Source organism: Macrobrachium nipponense, chromosome 26 (genome assembly GCF_015104395.2).
Source record: "Macrobrachium nipponense isolate FS-2020 chromosome 26, ASM1510439v2, whole genome shotgun sequence".
Classification (NCBI taxonomy): Eukaryota; Metazoa; Arthropoda; class Malacostraca; order Decapoda; family Palaemonidae; genus Macrobrachium; species Macrobrachium nipponense.
Window position 1 is genome coordinate 41,231,823 of NC_087215.1, and position 25,845 is coordinate 41,257,667.

A 25,845-nucleotide genomic window follows, 5' to 3' on the forward strand; every position below is an offset into this window, starting at 1 on the left:
CTTAGCAACAAGCTGTTTGATTCCTTCCAACTGGAATTAGGAATATCGGGTGAACTGAAATTGTTCAAGACATTGCAGTTCGTTAATTAAAGTTCTCAATTTACAAACAAGGTAATAGAGCACTGCTATTGCTTTCCCCTATTTGAACGGTTAGAGGTTGAAAAGAGTCAAGGAAATAATGGAAAATTAAAGAAAAATGAAGAATGCACATACTTAAATGTAGAAAGCAATACTTTGATGTCATGTATCAAAACACAGGTACATAACAAGTACGAGGTACTCCAAAAGGAAGTGAAGAGACTGAGGAGGACTGTGAGGAGGAGTATGATGGAAAGACCAACTAAACTCTAATCAAGAAACTAGAACAATTGTTAGAAAAAGAAATAGAAGAATTGGACGGCGAAACTGCCAAGTTAGCTGAACAAGTCCAGGTAAGGGTCAAAGCAAATTTTGCCTTTAACAATTTTTTGCCTCAACACTTTCCAGAAATAAAGGCATCCGCACATATACGTGTTAAACAGAGGGAATCTGATACCAGTAATCAAAGTGCCTCACCATGACGCAACAATATATTAATCATGAAACGAACTGTCATCATTGTCTTTGACGCAGGCACTGAGATTTCTGAGGGTGACCAGTGACAGAGAAGAGGCCATGAAGATGCTGGAGGCTGCAGATTCAAGGGCTTCTACCATCAGAGCTCAGGCTACAACCATTACCCAACATCAGGAGAGTTTTCAGGTATGTTGTTTATCGTCAGCAGAGGCTTTACGAACATTTAAAACGTGGATGTGTAGTAGTAGTACCTAATGATTGAGCATGCCTAAAAGGATACAGTTACAATACCAAAATATCAAGCAGTTTCTGCATTTTTTCCCGTCGAACAAGCCTCCAATTCAAAAGAACCTTCCAATAAAAGGTCTGTAAGTCATAAAAACTTTTAGACTTAGATGGATCAGCATTAATATTACTGCCGGGAAGACGGTTCCACTGGTTGAGAGAGTGAGGAATGAAATCACACTCAAGGGCACTGGGTAGTATGCGCTCATTCTTGCATTGCAGGTGCAAATGGCACCATGTAAGTTTTCCGTTGAAATCGCGCCTTCGTCGATTGTCTAAAGCAACGATTCCCAAGCTTGTAAATCCAAGCCCTAGGGTAAATTACTCCACTAGATGTAATTTTGTATTTAGCGGAGTTCACGATAGTTTTCATGAATGGAATCAATATTAGCTACACAAACACGTACACAGTTATTCAAATGTATCGATAATAACAGTTGTGTATCATCCGACAATGATAAAAAGGTACGTGTCAACAACACTCTAATATGTAGTTCTCCATTCACGTGCACAGATCATGTAACCAAACTTTTCCTGTATATGGGTTTCTTCAGAGTTCCAGTGTATGGGGGCAGGGTGACAATATCGCATCGAAGGTCTTTGACCAAAAGATAATCTTACCTTTTCCCACGCCTAGACTTTGTCAACAGAATTCTTCCAGCTATGCTTCTCCTAAACAAACATCTCCAAATCAGTCCCTGCCACTCCATCTTCTACTGTTAGCATTCACACTGCCATTGATTCGTCACACATATCTTGTCATAAGTGTACAGACTAACAATTCATGTGATGTCTTCCTCATAATTCTGCTGATATCAAAGGCTTGAATGTGGATTTTCAGAGTTGCGCCACAAAGTTATAGCAGGCGATATCATCTGTTTGATTATTCTTAGCTGACTTTAGTATGACGTTCACTTTTACCTTTTTTTTTAATGGAGATGGTTAATATTGAAACTGTGTGCAGTTCTAAAAATTCAATTTTTATGTTACCTTCAGGACACCTCCCATTCCTTACACTGACCGGGAATTACGTAACGGGTATTTCATCTCGCACGAAACTGAAGAAACCCATATGCAGGAAAAGTTTGGTATGTGAGAAAAAGATAAAATACTGAACTACGTAAAATATGGTAAAAAGTAAACCGTGGCAGCACGGAAACGGGTAAAATACGGAAAAGGTAAACCGTGGCAGCCCGGAAATAGTAAAACATGGAAATGCTGCTATTTGACATTTCACAAAATTCTAATTTTCCTGTTGTTTTTACTGTACTTTCTTCTCCAATTATAGTACAGAATAAAAATGAAACGAATACAAGCTGCCCTTCATAAATGACCGACGCCGAGAGCAAAAAAGGGTGGTAAACCAGCCGATGGTTTTGGGAAATCTTTGTGGTTTCAGTTTCTAGTCCTTTGATACCGTATTCAATGCACTTAACATTTAAATGTGGATGACTCATTATAACTGTTTCGTTAATTTATTTCTTCTTATATTATGAAGTTTCTACTGGTTTTTGGGATTCCCCTACTTTATTCGCTTTTCGCTCTTGGATTTCATTATTTTTCCTTGCATCATCTTTTTATTCTCTTCTTTCCGAATGCTTTATAATTGCATATGTGTATATGGAGGATATGTTCTGATTTTTACAAGTACTTGGCCATCTAAAACAATCCCAAAATTTTGTAGGATAAGCTTGTTCCAAACATAATTTTGTAAAATTAAGCGCGTGCTACAGTTTTACGTTATTATAATTCCGTAAAAAAACTTTTAAAAACTTATGACGGAGTCTTTAATCATGGTAAAGATATATATATATATATATATATATATATATATATATATATATATATTAATATATATGTGTGTGTGTGTGTGTGTGTGTGTGAGTGTGTGTGTATGTATGTATGTATGTATGTATGTATGTATGATGTATGTAGTATGTATGTATGTATGTATATATAGTATATATATATATATATATATATATATATATATTATATATATATAATATTATTATTATACATTCCAAGACAATATTTTTAAATTAATAATAATTATAACAATAATAATAACAGTAATAATAATATAATACATCTGAATAACTGTGTGTGTATATGTGTTTGCTCCTTTAGTGGAGAGATAAGTAGAAAAATACTTCAGCTTGTGATACAAGCATGAAATTTGGCACAAGTGCTCATTTTGGACGCCGTTACTTTTAAAAAATCTAGGGTGTTCAGGAAAATGAAAAAATTTCAATAATAGCTGCCACTTTCCCAAGGAGGTGGCTGCTAGTTGTTTCGATTTCTGACACTAGGTAAATCATTGATGAAATAAATACATTTACCATTATTCAGATAATGTCTCCCTGGGTAGAAGAGTTAATTTGAAGATATCACCAGAACTTCTACTACTACATTTACCATTGTGATAAAGATGGCGTACAAAATGGTCGCCATGAAATATTTTGCTTGATGACTTTGTAACTAAGAAGGCGAGAGACATGAAATTTTTATCTATGCCTACTTTTTATGAGGCCAGAGAATGTTTCTAGCATTTCTACTAGGCTCTTATCAATATTACATCTTGGATAGGGACCCCACAATGCTACTGAAAAGTATACCAGCCCGACACTAAATGGAGAATTGAACACAATATTTTAAAGCTGCATGGTGTCACGCTTTAGTGTGGCGAAATTCTCATTCAGGCGCATCTGAAGCATCATTTGCAACATTTTTGGAGTTGAAGGAAGCAGGGGGAGGGAGTGATATTTGTGTAGGAGTCAGGTAGCTCAGGTACAGATTTTACCCTCTCTAGTCCAAGCTGTATTGGCTGACGCTCTTCCCCCGCATCCATGTTGCCTTTGGCAGGGTGCTGGAATATCGGAATGCTAGTCCTATGAAAAGGGGTAGTAGCCATAGTTGTTGAAGGGTTCTGATCAATGTTGTCCATAACCAAGTGGTAAACAACCCCTTTCTCAAGACAGGTGGACAGACTACACACACTTCCACATACTTGGCGACTGTGGTATCTCCTAGTCAGGCTGATATCTCCAGCACCATCATAAGAAATGCTTATGCCATGATCATGAAGCATTGCTACCAGTTTTCTCTTCCTAGTTTTGCATAAATAGCCACACCCAAGAGCAATGGAAAAAGAGTTTCCCTATCCTTTAAGTGTCAATGTATACTTGCTCCTTCCTTCTGTTTTGAGAAGCTGTTGTACTGCAGGAGCTGAGCAACAGCAAGGTCTGACTTTGATGAATCAAACCTTAGCTGTGACTTTATGTCTGCTCCATGTTCAACCATACTTGTGAACTAGAGCAGACTTTGAGGTATGGCATCATTGATACATCCTTCACCAAAGGTGCCGTCAAACCTAGACAGATGATCCACAATATGATTCCTCGGTATCTTTGCTTCTTTAGCAATCCCAAGTGTATCTTAGTAGTCAGATGCCTGAGATAGGGCTAAAGTTACATCTTTCTCCAAGGCAAGTAACACACTCCTTTCTTTCTTGTGTGCTTCTAATTCAGAGATTTCTGCTGATAATTTATACTTTAATCTTGTTGTATTTATAATGAGTGAGGCAATACCGATTTTGTTACAGGCGATACTGGTATAACTGGGATATGTCTGCGAGAGGAAATATGATAGGACCATTGGAATGAAAACTAGTTTTAATGATATAATTACCTAGTTCTGATAGAACCAATGCATATATATCTGGTTCTTCTCTGTAACAATGTTCTTTCTCAAGATTTCTAAGATAGGATCTCTCCCTGTTCTAAAGGCCAGTGAGACATACAAGCTGGTATTTCAGCTCTTGTGTAACTACATCATCTGCATTTAGTTTTGCCAATAATTTACCCTCATTAAGTGTGTGAGCACACTCATGTAGTCTCCTGTTGAGATTCATGCGCATTAGTCGTTGAAGATCTGATACAGATGCCACATCTTCACAAAAAATCTTGCTTCATTGTCATGACTCATTCAACTCTGTTTAGCACGCTTTTCCTGCAGTTCTCTACCTTGAATTGTAGATCTTTGCTTTTTTACACAACCGAGTTTTGCATTATTAAACATGACCCTACAGCTCTTGTGGTATTTTGCCATGTTTTGTTGCAGCGTTGCCTCTATTTCCACTTCCTTCATCCAGCCTTGTTGGGTCAAAGTTAGGCAGCATTTCACTGATCTTCGGAATAATGGCACATTGGTTGAAATCATTACATACCCATCATGTTCAGGATTATGATGTACAGAGGCCAAGGGTGAAGTCAGGTCTTCATTTTTCTTAGTCTTCCTGGAAAAGACATTTTCTCCGACGGTCTTCATTTTACCTATAATTTGAATTTTTCACTTTTACCACCTTAATCTGATATGAACATTGATGTATGGGATACAACTAGGTTTGGGCACCCTACACCTAACCCAGTCATTCATCCAGTGCCATTTAAGTTCCATGTGATCTGTACACCATCCAGTAAGTACATGAACAAGCCATGTACAGCCCAACTTACCCTTGGCTTGGCTCTCTCACACTGGCACCTCCTGTCAATTCAGGAACAGCTGTCTAACTAGAGCTACAAACTATATATATATATATATATATATATATATATATATATATATATATATATATATATATACTTACTACCAGCTAACTGATAATGGACTAATGGACAAAATTCTCTTAAATATATTAGACCGTTTTAGGCATTCTTTTAGAGTAGCAAAATCTTTTAAACGTTACAGTTATGTCACACAAATTACTATCTAGTCTCATAGGGAGGCGAGAATCTAGGAATGGGAAATAAGAGTAAGTACTAGGAAAAGGGGTGAAGAGCCAACAGAACAAATGTTTAATTCAGTTACCTTACACGGCAGAATGATGGGCATAGTCTATACCAGGTCATCAGCCATGGGACGTGGGTCGCTTGCGGGCCTCCACCGGAGGGAGAGAAACAATTCCTCAACAATCACGAATCAAACCAGGGACGTTCATCATTCAGACTCGTTGGCAGTCTCAACATGGTTCTTGATATTACCAGCTTCTTCAGCGTCAAGACAATGTTTCAGGAGAGCAGTAGGCAGAGTCGCCAGGCAATAGACCGCTTCCGGGTTTCAGGTACTGTGGCAGGGCTGGACTCGAAGAGCAACTGCCATGAGTTCGCTTTTACTATCAGTGTGATAGCTCTAGGCTAGGGCTGTCTGTTGTGCCTTACTCATCGCAAACAAATGAAATTTTGTGGGCAGTATTTATGCTCAAGTATTTTGAACCAGTGGCTTGTCGCCTAATTTAATCTGAAAGAGACATTTGAACAACAGCAAGAAAGTGCAAAAATAGAGAAAAAAATACAACAAGTGCAAGTGATTCGAGAGAGGTCAAGGGGGTATGCAGGTGCGAGGAGGAGGAGTTGGGAACCAGAGGGTCTGACAACAATGCTAGGGATTGGGCCAGGTAAAAAGTTAGGGATAAGCCAGAGACCCCTCCCATGAGAAGTGTAATTTTTAGCATCTTGGTAGGAAGTTCTTACTTTATTACAATAGAAAAATGGGCGCAAGTCCCTTAGATGTGAATGACCCATCATGGTCTTGACATCGGTCAGCAGCCCACCCTGATGGGGTATGACAGTTCATTTGTTATCCAGAAACTACGGCAGGAAAGTGTGAAAACAGTGAGAAGAATACAAGTGCAAGTGGATTCGAGAGTGGTCAAGGGGGCATGCAGGTGCAAGGAGGTGGAGTTGGGAACTCGAGGGTCTGACAACAATGCTGGGAGTCAGGTCTGGAAAAAGGAAGGCTAGGTCAGGTAGAGGGTTAGGGATAAGCCAGAGACCCCCTCCCACGAGACATTTGATTTTTAGCGACTGACTTGGCCGGAAGTTCTAATCTTATCACAATAGAAAAAGGGGCACGATTCCCTGTGGTGTGAGTGACCCATATCGTGGAGGGAGATCTTGACATCCGTCAGCAGCCCATCCACAGGGGGGCGAGTCCCTTAGGTTTGAGTGACCCTATCGTGGAGGTCTTGACATCCGTCTGCAGCCCACCATGATGGGATATGACAGCTCATTTTTCATCCAAAACTAATCCTAGGCAGAAACCATTAAAAGGAAATTTGATGGTCCGACAGCAATTCTGAGAGTTGAGTCAGATAAAAAAGAAGCCAAGATCAGGTAGAAAGTTAGTAATAAGCCAAAGTTAGTAATAAGCCAGAGACCCCCTCCCATGAGACATGAGATTTTTAGCAACTTGGCAGGAAATTCTTACTTTATTACAACAGAGAAAGTGGCGCGATTCCCTTATGTGTGAGTGACCCTATCATGTAGGTCTTGACATCGGTCAGCAGCCTAACTTGATTGGGTAAGACAACTCATTTGTCATCCAGAAACTAATCCCAGGCAGAAGTCATGAAAAGTATTTTCGTCTTTGTTCGTTATAATATACAAAGGGGAGAAAACTGCTATGTCAAAATACTCTTAAGGGAACCCTTATCCAATCCCGATGCAGAAGGGAAATTCTCAACTAATTCAAAACAGGGAAATATGTTACTCTACAGCTCACTTCCTTCTACAGCTTGTGAATTTTTACTTTACTGGCCCAAAAACTATTTTTTAGATTTACATTTGACTGAAGAACAGAAAAAAAGAAAGGGGATCCAAAATGGATACTCATATATATACATACATACACACACGCTGCACACACACACACTCACACACACACACACACACACACACACACATATATATATATTATATATATATATATATATATATATATATATATTATATATATATATATATATATATTATATATATATATATATATAGATATATATATAATTATGAGTATCCACTTTGGATCCTCTTTTGTTTTCTTTTCTGCAGCCAAACATAATTTTGAGGGAACAAGTTTGAACTAATAACATAAAATTCAAATTGTGAAGATAAACAGCGAGAAGTAGAGTGATGACCATTAAGTTAGGACCCAGTCAAGAACTTCCCTTCCACTTTGCGAACAGATTAAGGACCCCTTGAGAGTATTTTCACTAGCAGATTTTTTCCTTTTGTACTACTACACCAAGCGAAGATGGAAAACATCCTAATGATCTTCTCCCCTTGATATTTGTAAGATGATTTATGAGGTGTCACCTCCACATCAGGGTTAACTGATGTCAGATCCCGAGACAGGTCACCCACACTTTAGGAACCTGCACCCCTTTTTCCATTGTAGTATGGTCCCCAAACCTAAGCCATAAATAGAGAACTTCCTGCCGAGTTGCAAAAATTCACTCATCTCACAAGAGTTCTCCCTAGCTTAACTCTAATCATCTACCTGACCTCGACCCCTTTTTTACCTGACCTCATCCCATTCCATTGTCATCGGACCCTCACCTCCCAACAGTGCATCCTCACACCAGCATGACCCTCACATCTCTCTCACCCCCATGTTTTTCTAAGGTTTTCTCTATGTTATCAACACTGCCAATGTTCCAATGTTCTTTAAGGTTCCAGCAGAAGATTAGCATCGGAGATGAAAGACAGAGATGAATCGCCCCTCAAGGAACTGATTCATGTTTTGAGAACAACAATATCCAGTTTGTTTTTTTTTGGCCGGGATGATTCCAGTGCTTGCCCTCGCACTTTGCCCTAGCCTGTAGCACACGGGCACGTCGACTTCGCCAGTAATGGAAGGCCTATCACCTCGCTGCAGTATGCCTACCAGGAAGAGGTCCTGTACCTGATCACTTAGCCACCACTATCCTCAACCACTGTCTTGAAGCCGACAACGGCTAGTGGATTTAAGTAAGCACCAACTGTGCATTGAGACTTTGCCTGCGAGTCCTCCTGACAGTCACCTACCTGCTTGGTTCTTGATCACCTAGAATTCCCATGTCCCTAAGAGACCCAGCGAGTGTTTTAGTGTGAACAGTGATACCTGTGATCATACTTTGCTACTTGAGTCGAATTATACTCAACGCATTATAACGTAATATAAAATATCAGAAATGTAGAATTAGCGTCATGAGTGCCATGGAGCCAGACAGAGCTCTTGTAATTGTATATCTTTTGATTGCCCTTTTAGAAATTATATTAATTTATGAACAGAATACATGTTACATTCATTCCTCATCTTGAAAAATAATTCTGGGTGTTCTATAAGGGTTCGTTCCTTTCTCTCGTCTTTCTGTTCACAGTCTGCATGCCATTAGTCAGAGAGCATAGATTCCGCACAAGTAATAAATTTGGTAATTCTGAATTTTAAATTCAGTGATTCTGCTTTAGTCCTGGCACTAGGACTATGACAATGATATATATAAATATATCTATATATATATATATATATATATATATATATAATATATATAGATATATATATATATATATATCTATTATATAATATATAGTCAATCCAACATTTTTTATTCTTCTCAAAATATACCTTTTGTGATCACACCTATACTGACTGGGAAGTAAGCAAGCTATGAACAAAAAAAAAATTATAGAAAAACCAAAATTACTTTTCAAAAGGATTGAACGTAGACCTAATTTGTCCACTAAAATAATATCATACCTATAAGGTAATCAGAAGATATAAATTACAGAAGTACTGTCTGGCTCCATGGTATTCATGACACTAACACTAATATTCGCAATAGCAAAACAAAGGTGCCACCAAATTGCAAGTGGAATCACTTAACTACAGGATCTCACAGGTTCAAGAGATACGGATAAAGAACTTAACTAGCAATATTAATTAACACTAAGCAATGGAGCATTGTAAGTAAGTGTGAGCTTTATTGGAGTCTCGGGGAAAATGACCCAAGATTGGGACTGGCAGAAAAGGCTGAATAGCACTGTTCATCTACAGGAAACGGCACACAACGGGGCAGTGTACACGAATCTGCAAAGTAGTCAGAGTTGAAATACAAATACCAATGACCGAATCGGGTCAGGCATCAACCATGCAGGTATGAGGAGGCGGTCGTAGACTTGGAAGGCTCAGACAACAATGGTGAGGGCAAAAGGGGTCAGGTAGAATGATTAGGACAGGTCGGTCAGACCTTTCGGGAGATGTGTGACTTTTCGCGATTTGAAGGGCAACTAGCTGCTAATGGCTTCTGTCAAATTAGATCTGGGACCGCAATACAAGGGACTACAATGGAAAAGGGGGAGGGGGCTCTGGTCCCTGAAGTGCATGTTACCCTTTTGGGATTTGGCATCAGGTAGCTAAACCTGACGAGGGGATGACAGGTCATAAATCATGTCTGACACATTAAAGTAACATTAAAGTACTTTCCACCGTCGTTTCATTGTTAAGGGACAAAAGTAAAAGAGGCTAAGTAAAAAATATTCTCACGGCTTTATAAACGGTCAAAACAATAAGAGGGGTCACTTGTACTGGATCCTGACATGAAATATGTTAATATAGTTCCTTCGCTTTTCCTTCTAGTCAAATTTTCCTTACTTCACTCCCTCAACTGTTCCTTTAAATGTTCAAGTTTGATCAAGGAAAAGCAACAGTCTAAATGGGACACTCGTAGGAATATATATATATGATATATAGATATATATATAGATACTATGATATATAGTATATATATATATTATATACATAAATGGTTATATATATCTATATATATATATATATATATAATATATAAGATATATATATATTATATATATATTTATGCTTTTTTCACAAGAATAGGCAGGATGCTGCTGCCAACAGTATGTTCTTAACTAATAATAGGTTCAATCCAATTCAGTTTGCTGGTAATTTTATTTTGGCTACAACTAAAATCTGGAATAGCTTGCCTTGTGCAGTTCTGGAATCTTCTGATCTTCAATGTATAAGCAAGGAGCAAAGTCATTCCTTCTTTCTGCTGACGTCTGCTGAATTCAGGTTTATCCGCTTTATTTTCTATTCCTTACTTAGTTATTTATCCCCTTTTTCTGTAAATTCTCTCTCTTTGCAGGCAGAAAGAAGATAAAATGAAAAAAAGACAAAAAGATATGAGTGAAAATGCGATTTTTTTTAACTGAAAATTCCCATATCGTTACTTCTTTCTTGTAACTGAGAGAGAGAGAGAGAGAGAGAGAGGAGAGAGAGACGAGAGAGAGAGAGAGAGAAGAGAGAGAGAGCGAGAGAGAGAGAGAGAATGCCATGTTAGTTCCGATATGAATATCAGCCCTGTGACAATAATCTAGTAATGGATGTTAATGTCTGCTACCGAAAAACTGTCTTTAATATAGCTTTGTCGTAACCTGCCCAGTGTTTTATCACGAACTGCGTCCTTTACAGATGACCATCTGTGCCTTCAAAGAACTTAGAGAAGTGGAAGAAGAGATCACCCTTAAAATGCTACTCTGGAAAAGTCTTTCGCAATGGGAAGCTCTCACAGAAGACTGGTATCAGGTATTATTCAATGTTGTTTCTAGCTTAGAATACACCATGTGATCTTCCTCACGAACTCTAATATCAATTCATTCCACAAAACAGCACGATTGGTGACTGGAATGGGAACAGGCTACGTTAAGATACATTTTTTTTTGTGCGATGTTGAAACTGAAAGATTCCCAAGGTCTTGAGACAAGTATATCTGAAGCGCAGGTGATAACACTTCACGCTTTTTAATTGTTTAGAAACCATAAGTGCTAATAATATCTTTTTTTAACTGTTTAGACACCATAAGTGCTAACCATATCTTTTTTTAGACACCATAAGTGCTAACCATATCTTTTTTTAACTGTTTAGACACCATAAGTGCTAACCATATTTTTTAAGTGTTTAGACACCATAAGTGCTAACCATATATTTTTTCACTGTTTAGACACATAATGCTAACAATATCTTTTTTTTATTGTTTAGACATAAGTGCTAACCATATCTTTTTTAACAGTTTAGACACCATAAGTCTAACCATATCTTTTTTTAACAGTTTAGACACCATAAGTGCTAACCATATCTTTTTTACAGTTTAGACACCATAAGTGCTAACCATACCTTTTAAGACTTGCGGCTAAATTTTCTTGAGTGACACTTTTCGTTTTAGTATGGTAAGGGCCACTGACGGCTAAATCAAATATCTTCTTTGCAAATATTCCGCAAGTAAAATAGAATAAACAATATCGCGAGATAATGTTGCAAAGCATGAAAATTCCTCCCGACACAGAAAGAAGTCAAGAACCTTGACGTCGTGGAAGTAAGAAAAATAACCTTCGAATACCGAGGCAAGGTCGACTACCTCTTGAAGACAGCGCAGCAGCAGCAGCAGCAACAATCTGACGTTCTCCTCCACCTGAAATCACTCGTCAATTCCCTGGAGGAAAAGGTATGTGGAATTCTTACCTTACCCGAACAGGTTCGTGGAAGCATCGGCGATAGCACATTTAAACACCAATTTCCAACTGTTATATATTCTACTACACATAACCAATTTAGTAATATCACAATAAGCACCACAGACTAGTGCTATGGTAAATAAAGAACCAACATATTCTTGTTTTAAGCTATAACAGCTCTTTTTGAAGTGGGTCTGCTACATACCGAATGCAACGTATTTAGTCCAGACAGAAACATATTATAGTGGTGTTTTTAAATCATATCCTTCATATTGCTCCCAACTCCTTTACACTGAACTTAACGCTACACATGTACTACAACCATCAGCTACCTGTGCTGGAAGCTCTGACGGATTCTGCGCTCCGGCCTCGCCACTGGCAAGAAATCGACACGGCTTTGGGTCAGCCCCTACCATCACCCTTGACCTTAGCCCAAGTGGATGAGATGAATCTCCACACTCACGCTCACACCCTCCAGCAAGTAGCGCACACTGCACAGCTGCAAAGGGAGATGGAAGGAAAACCGCCTCAAACAGGTAAGACAGACACCCCTCAACTGCCGTCGTCGTCGTCATCTTCTTCCACGTTTTCTATAGACCGTAGTATGAATTACATTAAAAGTTAAAAGCCGAGTTTTCTGACCGTAAGCTACAACCCCCATCCATTATTTACATTTTGCAATTGTGTTTTACATCAATTTCTTGTATAAACGTTCGGATTGTGTTCAATAACGATCATTTTCTCAAGCCGCCTCCTATACACATCATTCATTATTAGAGTAATATAAAGGATTTCGTAGGTAAAACATTGGTAGGTAATATTCTTGAAATAAATTTTTTTTTTTTAAATAACACTGCATCAGTGAGGAAGTAAAACATTGGTAGGTAATATTCTTGAAATAAAAAATTGTTTAAATAATACTGCATCAGTGAGGATAAGAAAATTATATGGGTTCAGCTTTTTAAATCAAATGCTTCCCGTATATTTTCAAGTTAAATAGTTCATTTTCCTTTATAAAACCAACCTCTTTCTGAACGATTTTCATGCTATCACTTCTTCAAGTCTGTCACAAGACAGGAGAATGAAATGGCAGTTTTCCTTCGTTACCAAAGCATCTTCATGTCCGAAATACACTGACAACTATATATAGTATATATATATTATATATACAAACACATATATTATATTATAATAAGATATATATACATAATTATATATATATAGATATACACACTTATTGTATATATAAATAGTATATGTATATAATATATATTAAATATAATTATATATATATATATATATATATATATATAATTATATAGATGATAATACACATGATATATAGTATATCATGTATATATATATTATATATATAGACATTTATATATACATATTATATCTATATAATAATATTACATATATAGATATATATATATCTATATATAATGATATATATATATATATGTATCTAGATATATATATAGGATGAACAATATTATATATATATATATTATATATATATATACATATATATCTATTTATATATAATTATATATATAATATATATATATAAAGTTGGCAAGCGTATTTCGGACAAGATAATGTTATGGCAACGAAGTAAAACTGGCATTTATTTCCCTGTCTTGTGACATACTTGAAGGAGTGATAGCATGAAAATCGTTCGGAAAGAGGTTGGTTTATAAAGGAAAATAAGTTATTTAACTTATCTAAAACAACTTATATGTATCAGTAAGATTGACAACGTCAATTGTATGGGTTGACGAAACAGCTGTCGCGTGTATAAATACTGGAGTGAATGGAAGAACCCCATTACCTGAATGTGTCTATTAGTAACCTGAACAATGAAGTAAAGGAAATAATTAGAAAATATGAACAAATTTTTAAAAAAAGCTGGTTAACAATGAAAAAGACATTCTATTCAGTATATATATACGTATATATATATATATATATATATATATATATACGTGTATATGTGTGTGTGTGTGTGTGTGTGTGAGAGTGTGTGTGTATATATATATATATATATATATATATATATATATATATATATATATATATATATATATATATGTGTGTGTGTGTGTGTGTGTGTGTGTGTGTGTATTGAATAGAATGTCTTTTCATTGTTAACCAGCTTTTTTTAAAATTTTTCATATTTTAAAAAAAGCTGTGATAGAAACAAGCCTGCCACCACACTGACAGGAACGCACAATGACAAACAATAAATTCAACATATGTGTAATTAATATATATTTTTCTTTTACCAAAGTCCTTTGTAAATTCTCAACACTAGGTCTTTGGCAACTGTACTACCTTCCCGTCCGCATGACGTCACAAAACGCATGCAGATTTATATTTGTATCTATGGGTTGCTCTTTGAGCAAGAGCCCGTGCTGGCATAAGGCCAGCTTAATCTCCAACAACATATTTGTATCAGTACGCTTGATAACGTCAATACGTATAGGTTGACGAAACAGCTGTCGCGTGTATCAATACTGTAGTAAATGTAAGAACCCCGTTACCTGAATGTGTCTATTAGTAACCTGAACAATGAAGTGAAGGAAATAATGAGAAAATATGAAGCAATTTAAAAAAAAAGCCATTCTATTCAATGAATGTTGTACCCGTGAAAAATTGTGCCCTAAAAGTATATATAATATTGTGTGTGTAAATGTAATAGACACAATACCCTCTTAACTCTAGAATTCTTTAACACTTTTTGGTAAAGCATGGCATTACAAAGCCTTCGATCCAAATGTTAGAATATGAAGTACTTTTAATAAACTTCAGCCTGTTTCACAAAAAAAATCAAAATTCTGAGTCCACATCGTGTCCGAGACCGGTATTTCAGATGATAGGCCAGGGTACCAACAACAAACCAAACCCCCCCCCCCACACTCACATACATACATACACACACACACACACACACACACACACACACACATATATATATATATATATATATATATAATATATATATATATATATATATATATATATTACATATGTACATCATCAGAGGAAGCAAAGGGAAAGGCATCGTACTCAGGTACATTTATTTTGCCGACGTTTCACGACTCATAGTCGCAGCCTCAAGGCTATAAAACCACACACTGCATAATTCATAAAAGACAGGAAAACATACCAAGCGCCAAAATTATGTACAGTATAATTATATTAAAAAATAAAGAAAATTAAAAAAATTTTATATGTATGTAAAAAAAAGAATTTTAAAGAACAAACAAGGCACCCTAGGCGATTAACACCTTAACAGAGGAGGATTGTGTATTTAAAGACGGAACTATCTTTTTATCTTAATGGACTCCAAGGATGTTAGGTTGTTTTCATTTTGTATTTTGCCCATAACAGTAAAATCCTTATCATTAATATGTATTTTACATGATTTAGAGTGGTTCCTGATATTTGACTGTTCATTTGTTTCATCCCCATAGGGGTGCGTTGTTTTTTGTTTTTTTAAAATTCCTTCAGTCACTGCCCGTCCTTTGCGAGGATAAGGTACTACAGAATAGCCTTACTGTTTTATTTCTGTCTAATTATTTAAATTTTCATTTTTTATTTTTATTTTTTACATACATATAATTGTTTTTTATGAATTTTCTTTTTATTTAATGTAATTTTACTGTACATAATTTTAGCGCTTAGTATGTTTTACTGTCTTAAGATATTCGTAAATTTTTACATTTTCTACATGCTTATGTGCATCGAGTTTTTAAATATTGCGTAATTTTTATGAATTATGCAGCCCGTGGTTTTAATGTTCATAAGTTTATCTTTACTACAGCCTTGAGGATGCGACTACGAGTCGTGAAACGTCGGCAAAACAAATGTACCCGAGTACGATGCTTTTCCCTGTGGTTCCCCTGATGAGATGTACTTAAGAGCTGGAGCTCCGTCTTCTAAGGATGTATAAATATATATGCATACATACACACACACACACACACACACACACAACATCCAAATGGACTAGACAGTTATAACTTCATTTTTTTTTCAATTTTCTAATAAAAGGATTCACTGACCGTTAGATGAAGAAGATAAAAAATTATTCAATGCATGTATTCCTTTATGCAAAAACAATTAATTATTTCTGTATCAATTTACTTGTCGTGACGAGCAGGCTTTCGTATTTAGCATCACCTCCATAAATGTTAACAAATTTAGTGTAACAGTCTTGACATGTTTCCTCTCTCACCACGAATAAGGTCAGCTAATGAATTTGTCTTACTGAGAAGTCATTGTCTTTCTAGCAGGTAGAACCAGTTATCTTGCCATTGGTTGTTTAGGGATAGTTTGAAGATACCTTTACACGCATAAGATTTCCTTTCTGTTTGTTTATCAATTCTGTTTTCTATTACATCTTGCGCAACAGGTTGTGATTTTGAGAGAATTGTTGAATATTGCTCACCGAGATTTATGATTGCTTACACTCCTTTTTACGGATGTTCTGGCTAATATGTAGTTGTTGTGGAGAGATACAGTTTTCTATTTCACGAGTAACTTTATTTTTTAATGTTTGTGCTAACCTTAGATTCCGATGGGGCTCCATCATTTGCATGATAAAACATACTGTTTTGAGAGAAATACAGGAAATGTGAAGATTCACTGCTCAACCATCGGATCCGCAACACCTTTCTATGTTGCCTCCTGAGATTTTCCCCTCACTGGCTGTATGTATATAATGCACCCCACGGAGCTTCAGATTGTCTCAAATAATATATCTCTTAGATATATCTACTTGCTAAGAATGAAAAGTAATTGTTCCCATTTATTTGAAGATCCAAATTAACCAGTGTCAAAGGTCTTCCATCCTCCAACTTGGCAAAAACTCTTCCATTCTCCAACAAACAGGTTGTTCAAGATTGGGAGGCCTCTACAATTCCTGTTGTGGACTATGTCAGGAAGGATACGTTCCAACTGGGAGATTTAGGGGCATTGGAGTCGCTGCTCTTAAGCACAGATATCACCCTTCACCTCCTCCTCCATTCCGAACATGCTCTGCATATCAAACAGGAGACAGTCAAGTGGAAAAATATTCACACCATTATCAAAGGAACTCTGGTAGATCCAACCATATTACTTTAAAAACTACAATAATTTGCATGCCAATTAATTTTTGTGCTTTTAGCAATAAAATCTCGCAATGGCCCGTCTAAAGAAAATAAAATAAGCAGTCGCTTTAGTTACACATCAATGTCTAAGCACATTTCAGAAAAAAAAAACATTTTTATAAGCAACCAGTAACTATATAGTACATTCTGTCTTCATCTAATCTTGCAGCTACTTCATTGAATTTTGGACAGTTAATTTTACTTTTGTATCATTTCGTCATTAAATATCCACTTCAGACAGCGATGAAGGAGTTTGAAGAAGAGTGGAAGGCTCTTGACCCCGTTCTCAGCACAGTTACTGCACATGAGGTCTTTCCCCTTCAGGCAACTATGTTCGCTGCCTCAACTGCCTTCTGGACTAAAGTCATGACAAGGTAATGTTCAACAAATTCATTAGACTCATTTTAATCGGTGTAACACACTTTAGTTTCAAAATATAAGCGGTTTTGTGTATATATTGTGCCGAAGTGCCAAGTATCCGGTTACTACACTTACCATTCATTAATTGTTACCTCACAACACCCAGACACCTGATCCCTCATCACAGGTACTAAACGACTGAATACTCTAAAGGCAACAGTGATCCCTTAACAACTTACCAGTATTGCAGAAAATCAGACTAAGTTCATCAAAACAGGTGTGAGGTAATCTTGTAAGTAATTAAATTAATCAAAGAGCATCACTCGATCAACAACTTTAAAAGAGTAAGTATATCCCTGATTTCAGAAGTCTAAGTACTTCCCTGGTTCTAAGTCACTTCAAGTAAATTGAAGGAAAACAGATCAATTACCACTCTATGTTTCTACCTAACATAAATATAATCATACTGGTGAAAAGAAACACTTATAAAAATTTAAAATACAAAAATTTATTAGTAAACTCAAAATTTATAAGTGAAATTCACAATATCAGGGAAAATTACTGTTACTTGAAAACAAAGTAAAGTTTAATCAATTCTTGAATTAATTAAGTAAATTTAAATAAAAAATAATTTATCACAAAATTCAAGGAAATTAATTCAATCAAAATTCAAAAGGTTAGGCAATATTTAAAATTTGGAAATTAATTCACAAGTGCTAAACAACAATGAAACTTGAAAAGAATTCTATTTAAATGCAAATTAATTCACAAGTGTTAAATTCAATTGAATGTGCAACAATTAAGTAATGAAAATAACTAAGCTAATTAAATTGTGGATGTAAATGAAAACACAGAAAAATGTGGAAAATACCAAAATTGCAAAAAGTACCAATCACACAGAATATACAATAAAAACACACACTTCAATAAGAAAATGGATGAATGCACCAAAAATAAACACTTCAATAAGAAAATGGATAAATGCACTTCAAATGAAACAAACACAAAACACAAAAATTTGCAATGTGTAAACATTGAAATTGTTTCACTCAAACCATTGTAACCATTAGTTATTAGTTGCAACTTATAAAAATATAACACACTTTACCTTGGTATAACAATTTCTTTCTTTTTGCTGCAGCTGTTTAAAAAATTCACCAATTCACACTATTTCACAAAACTAGGCGCCGTTACACACTTTTACCATGTTTGTTCAGATTCCACAAAATACACTAAATAATACTAAATAATCACTAAGAAATATCAAATCTGAAATCCAAAAGTTACGAGTGACTAATTTACGTTACGTTAACAAAAGTGGTGTGCGATAGAGAGAGAGAGAGAGAGAGAGAGAGAGAGAGAGAGAGAGAGAGAGAGAGAGAGATCTACACGCCAGGAATCCTAAGTCTATAATGAAAGCCATTTCTCTGAGAAACTGGACAGTGGAGATGGCACAAAATGTTTTGGGCAATGAGAAAGATGGTACAATGCTTCTAGAAACTTCGAAAATGACGCAACTTTACAAAAAAATTATGAAATCTGCACGTGGTTTTGGCAAAGACGGACGCATATGAAACCAGTCTGCTCAACAAAGACACGACTCGATTGAGACAGAATCGAGTAAAAGTCCCTATCAGACATGATGACAGAAATCCAGAGCACAACGGAGATCTCTAATCAAACGTGTTGACAGGTTAGGAAAGCAAAGCAGAAACTTCGGGGTCTCTTATCGCAAGGCGTTGGCATAATAGGGAAACAATTCTAGTCTTGAACGTACAAAGATAATCTCTCTCATTTTGTTTACATTCTACGTTATATACTTTTAAATCATGTTATGCGAAATCTGAACACACATTTTAAACATCATAGCTAAGGAATCTGAAAAAATTTTGCAAAATTCTATATATAACATTTTATACAGTCAAAGAGGGGATATATGCATTTTGAAAGTAGCAACATATAATATACCTCCCCCAAGAAGATTGTTTATCGCGGTGTTGAATCCCACGATTCACAACGGGATAAATATTCAGCAACTACATTGTTTTTGTCACTAATGTGCTGCACTCTTAAGTTATACTGTTGCAAGCACAAGGACCACCTGGTCAGTCATTGATTATGATTTTTCATTCCCTGGATTGTGATCAGACAACACTAAAATTTCTTCATTCCTAGGTCTGTTCACATACACTTCAAACTTTTTCAATGCTGTGATTAAGACTAAAGTTTCCTTCTCGATTGTCGAGTATACTTTCTGATGTTTTTTCAATTCCGAAGACATGACACAGGATGGTAGATATTATTTTCATCTTCTTGAAGTAGAACAGCTCCAATGCCACAGTCAGAAGCATCAACTTGTATCACAAATTTCTTGTTGAAGTCTGGAGCATGAGTTACTGGTCTTGAAGTTAAAATGGCTTTTAGCTTCTCAAAGGATTCTTGACACTCTGGAGTCCAAACAAACTTAGCTTTGGGACTAGTTAAGTCTATCAAGGGAGCTACTACGGCTGAGAAATTTGGGCAGAAACGATGATAGAATCCAGCCATGCCTAAAAATCATATATATGATATATATATATATATATATATATATATATATATATATATATATATATATATATATATATATATATATATCCTGAATTAAGCCTGATGTTCCTACAAGGCATACTTTTCTATCTGACTACGATTAAGTAGGAGATGATCAGCTTAATCAGGTACAAAGAAACAAGGTGTCGGCTGAAGGCCCCAATATATATATATATATATATATATATATATATATATATATATATATATATATATACTATATACTATTACATACTTGTCAAATCTGAAGTATTACATTAAATACACGTGGTGTTTTTGAGCTAATTATGTATACTACTTATTTCAAAAAAATAAATTTCAGAGTGGCACACGACTCACTGGTGTTATCACAGCTAAGAAATGGAATGCTACTCGAAGAGGTCCTACAAGAGAAAACTCATCTGACTGGGCTTCGAGTATGTCTTGCTCCGCTTCTCTCCATGCGAAGACAAACTTGCCCAAGACTTTTCTTGTTGCCAGACACTGATTTACTGGAGCTTCTCACAAAGGGCCAGGTTAGTCTATGGGTTAGGTAATTCAAACTATTATATATTCAAAATATATATATACACTAATGAGAAACTAGCAAAGAAGGCCACGGGCTTCCACAACTTCCACAGAATGAAATGCAGCGTAAAAAAGTAGTGTATTTACACTACTTTTTTCGCTGCATTTAAATAAAATACTTATACATTAGAAGCTGAAAAATAAGTGAGAAACATTGAGGCAATGGGCCACTGCATTCCATGCCTCTCTTCAATAAACAACCATTAACATCCAAAATGCACTAGTGCAGAGGACAGTGGAATTATGTATATCAAAACAACAAGAAGTAACACAAGGTTATAGAAATAATTATTACTCCTGGAAGCACTGGTACTGAAGATAAAAATGGAAGTTCTGTATTAAAATTAAAATGACAGGTGGCAAAACAGGTTCTCTTCTAACAATTGTTTTCGTCTTAATGACCACTAAATGGGGAAAAAATAAGGCCACTTTCAGCAGATTTCCCCCAATATATCCCTAACCTACAAATGAAGACCAGAATAACGCTCCTCTAAAAACAAACCAAAAAGATCTGAAGCAAACATATTTATAACCCCATAACCCCACGCATACAGATTTAAACAGACTTATAATCAATGTCAAGTTTTTCAGAAACATCAGGGACGTAAAAAATAAAATCTTTGAGTCGAGAGAAACATGGGGTGCAAGGACTGGTGCATGAAATTGGATATCAACAGAATTTAAACCATAGCTTTCTGGAGGTAAGATTGATATCCCAATGGTCAGTGATTCACTCCAAATACAATTTACAGGTTGCAGCCAAATCCTTCAGCATCAGCAAAAATTAAACACCGTGTGTATATATATATATATATATATATATATATATATATATATATATATACATTACTTACATACATACATACTATATATACATATATATACATAATATATATATATATACTATATATATATATATATATATAATAATATATATATATATATATGTGTGTGTGTGTGTGTGTGTGTGTGTGTGTGTGTGGGTGTGTGTATATGTTTAACTGAATCACAGAAATTTGGAATGTGATGAATATATAAAAAAAGGTAGAAGCCAAGGAGGAAAGTGAAACGATGGAGTGCTACGATATCTTTCGACTCAAATGTCCTTTACTTAGCAGACTGACATACATAAGAAAATGACTGTACGAGGAAGGGTCGTATACATGACAGATAGAGGGACTATAAAGGAAACAATTACCTAGTAATCAAACACACCTGGAGAATTAGTAACCTTCCCAAAAACAGGGGTACAATTTAAGAGGTTTACAAAAATATTAAGTCCAACTGAAGTCCAACTGCTCAGAAACCGGGACAAGACAATTCAAGGATTATACAGGGTGGCAACTGACCACATACGAATTATTGGTAAACAATAAAAACCTTTTCAGAAGATAAACTTATTCACAAAAAATACATTAAACATATGTATACAAAGAAAGCATCTATTGGCTCCATTAAGAGCTGTCCATTTCTAACCTTTCTTTGTCGCCTGTGGGTAAACCCTTGTGTATTCACACCAGTGCCAAGAGGCTACAGGTAGCATAAGTAATTTCTATCAAAAACTACCCCCTTCAATATGCTTCTCCACCAAAAGGCTATGGTGGAACGGTGGAACCAGGGGAGGTGCCCATGACAAAATTGTGCTTATGACAAGCTCACGTGTTCAGGTTAAATTAAAGTACAAGTTATATTTTCGATCATTTTTGTATATCTAGTCAGTTACAATTATAATTATATTAAAAAAATTTGGTCATAATCACCGGTTATATTTAAGGCCATAACATTGACGTAGGGCTTTGGTTCTGGGAATAATAAAGGAATTAATAGAATACAGAATTTAGGTCAAAGGCCAAGTGCTGGGACCTCTGAGGTCATTCAGCGCTGAAGTGGAAACTGACAGTAAATAGGTGTAACAAAAGGAAAACCTCGCAGTTGCACCATGAAACTAGTTGTTAGGAGAGGGTGGTGGAAAGTCAGATGGATGAAACAGAATATGAACGAAGGTCCAGACAAAGAAATGAAAAGGGTTACAGCTAGGGGACAAAGGGATGCTGCAGTTAAACTTAGATAATGCCTACAGTGTACCACACTAGGTGCACTGACGGCACTACCTCTTACGTAGATTAATTAATGTAGAATATGGCAGGAAAAACCATGAACCTTTTTTTTGACACTTCAGCAGTATTTAAACAAAGCAATATAAAGGCGGGCCATGCTTGAGAGTACGCAAGGTTATTTCCAGTATTCTAAAGACTATTTAGAGAATTCTGTAAAAATCCTCATAGTATTAATCCCATTACCTATGCATATTTGTAATGTTTCTCTTTCTCTGGAAAAAAAAAAGTTTTTTTTTTTCTTTACATATCTTACGTAAATGTCTTGATGTTAAGAAAATTTCTACAATTTTTTAATTACTAAGCCGAATGTAATCTCCACCAGTCTCTAAAATCTAGAGCATAAAATTCTTTCTCTACATCACTTATAGGAAGCTAACATCTGTAATAAATACCTGTCAAGGCTTTTCACTGGGATAGGACGACTAATCCGAGGTCAAGATGGACAGATAGTGGCTCTCGTATCTCCCCAACAAGAGAAACTTAAGTTAGCAAAGGTAAATATGAATTCTAATATATTTATTTTCATCTGCCCTTATCATTTTGCCGTTTTACATATTTTATTCTTTAAAAGTAAAGTATATTACTGTGAACCTCTGCATTTGAACTTCAAGTGTTTTATCTTTGTCTTGTTAATAAGGCATCGGTCAGAGTATGTAACCTTCAATTAGGTACCACTTTCTATAAAAAAAAAAAAAAAATGAATTAAGCTACTTTATATTATCATCATCGTGAGGTTAAAATAATAATTCATACATGGATTCTTTCTATAATAAGTTGAGCAATAATTTACCATTGAATTGTTATGACTAATATTCGCAAACTTCTCTCTTTAGTCTGTTGTTGCACATCATGGTGTTGAGGACTGGATAGGCCGCGTTGAGAGTGGAATGAGGGCAACTCTGAAACGACTTATAATTAAACATGCAAAAGAACATCTCCCTATGGATAATCTTCATATACCATTACAGGTTTGGATTGCTTAAGGCAGACCTACAAATACTTAAAACAATCTGAAATCTAAACTACTATAAATAAATTGAGAGAGAAAGAATTGCGTTTTCAATATATAAATACTTTACATCAAGCTTTGGGTGAAAAATTTTCAAGCTTCTCTATATTATAAATCAATTAATTATTCATTTTTTGGGTAACGAATCAGGTGCTGGACATCTGTCGAAGAATCCAGTGGAGTACACAAATTATTGATATCTTGGATAATGCCTACGATGCAAAGGTTAAACCAAATTTGCACAGTGTATTAACCAAAATAGAAGATGACCTGAATATACTACAAGAACTCATCAACATGAAAGTCAGCGTTCAGCATGAATCTCGACTCACGTACTTGATTATAACGATCCTGTCCCTCCGGGAAGCCACAAAAATTATTATTGCAGACAAGCCAGATAATAGGTAGGAAATATCACTTATTCTTCATGGAATATAGAGATCAGAAAATTTAATATACCTGTCAACAAAACTAAATGCTTGAGTAAAAAAAAAGTAACTTAGTTGTAACAAATTTTAAGCTGTACGATAAAATATATTATCATCCTTTAAATTCTTCATTCTACCTAAGACCACTTTCCTAGTGGGTCTGTCAACTGATTCTCCTTCTCCAACCTGGATTTATGTGCTCTCTACATCCACAGTCTCTTTCCTTTCTCACAATAAAACCTTTTACTAATTGCCTCTTCTTAATCTTGCTTCACATATCACTCATGTCTCTTTTCACTATAATACACCTCATCCTCGAAACCTCCAAAGAAAATTAATGCAGAAATGTAAAGTAAGCAAGTATTCTGCATATATAACATTTCTTGAGAATGTGATTTCTATTGATTGGACATATGTTTAAAACTAATACCCTCAAACACCCAACCATAAATTTTTTGTTTTTATTTGCATGAAAGATGGTCATATGCTTGGCTTCAACATTTGAGTCATCTTATAAATGGAGAAGGGCGGAGGGCAAAGGTTCAAGTTTCAATTAGCGTAGAAAACCTGGACTATTGCTACGAGTATATGGGGGTTTCTGAAGCCTCTATTCAAACTCCAAGTACAATGAGAGCTCATCACGCCCTTATCACCGCTGCTCTGAACCATAAAAGTAAGTTCAAGCGCTTTAGTCAAAGAAAATAATAAGAGTGTATCTACACTACAGTAAAATTATAATTAAAACATATAAGCAACTTGTCATATAAATATAACAAACAGATTGAGAACTAGTCAGTAACTGGAAGTGGAAAAAAATAATTGGTTTGGACTACCAATAAGTCACTCATTTGTACTCAACCTGTTTGTGCTGAGTGAGTGATTCGTTTGTGACTTGTTTTTGCCATGTTTTACTATTGGGTGGAAGCACCCTAATAAAAGTACGTAGTTCCACACAGCAGAAACAATATTTGCAATGGGGTGCTTCATATTGTGGACTGGCTAACATTATACAAATTACTATGACTAGAATTTGGCCCAGAGACAAGAAAAAATCTAGGCCCTTTCCTAACAATTGTTCTTGTATAACAGGCAACATTGTTTGGTGTCACAACTAGCAAGTTCACTGACACCAATCTGTTTCAATTTGATTGGTTTATGCCCACTGAAGATGTGATATCTATTACACCTGTGAGCTTTGTCAGTTAATCAATCTCCTATGTGTTACATAAGAGCATAGAAATAATACCTATGCAAATACACAAGGCTGAGTTTACACAAGGCTGAGTTTAACTCCGAATTTTAGTGATCTGCTTTCATCTCTAGTTTTGATAAATACCCTTTGATTCATTATTCCAATATAATACATTAAATCGGATAATCAGGACACAAGAGATGTGCTAAACTATTCACAAGAGAGCCACCATTGTTAAT

At 35.7% G+C, this 25,845-nt stretch overlaps 2 protein-coding genes across 2 annotated transcripts in view; one reads left to right on the plus strand and one right to left on the minus strand.

Moving 5' to 3' along the window:
* The window catches only part of LOC135199646 (dynein axonemal heavy chain 6-like), a 125,733-nt gene that overhangs the window by 12,265 nt on the left and 87,623 nt on the right, over positions 1-25,845 (plus strand). Inside the window, 14 exon segments of the mRNA XM_064227803.1 lie at positions 259-345; positions 348-431; positions 613-741; positions 11,146-11,259; positions 12,017-12,175; positions 12,514-12,699; positions 12,701-12,721; positions 17,085-17,294; positions 17,582-17,718; positions 20,616-20,808; positions 23,346-23,471; positions 23,811-23,945; positions 24,137-24,390; positions 24,891-25,087. Coding sequence (XP_064083873.1) covers positions 259-345; positions 348-431; positions 613-741; positions 11,146-11,259; positions 12,017-12,175; positions 12,514-12,699; positions 12,701-12,721; positions 17,085-17,294; positions 17,582-17,718; positions 20,616-20,808; positions 23,346-23,471; positions 23,811-23,945; positions 24,137-24,390; positions 24,891-25,087 — 2,032 coding nt within the window.
* The window catches only part of LOC135199908 (dynein axonemal heavy chain 6-like), a 60,730-nt gene continuing 60,087 nt past the window's right edge, over positions 25,203-25,845 (minus strand). Inside the window, 1 exon segment of the mRNA XM_064228028.1 lies at positions 25,203-25,213. Within this exon segment, the coding sequence (XP_064084098.1) occupies positions 25,203-25,213 (11 nt within the window).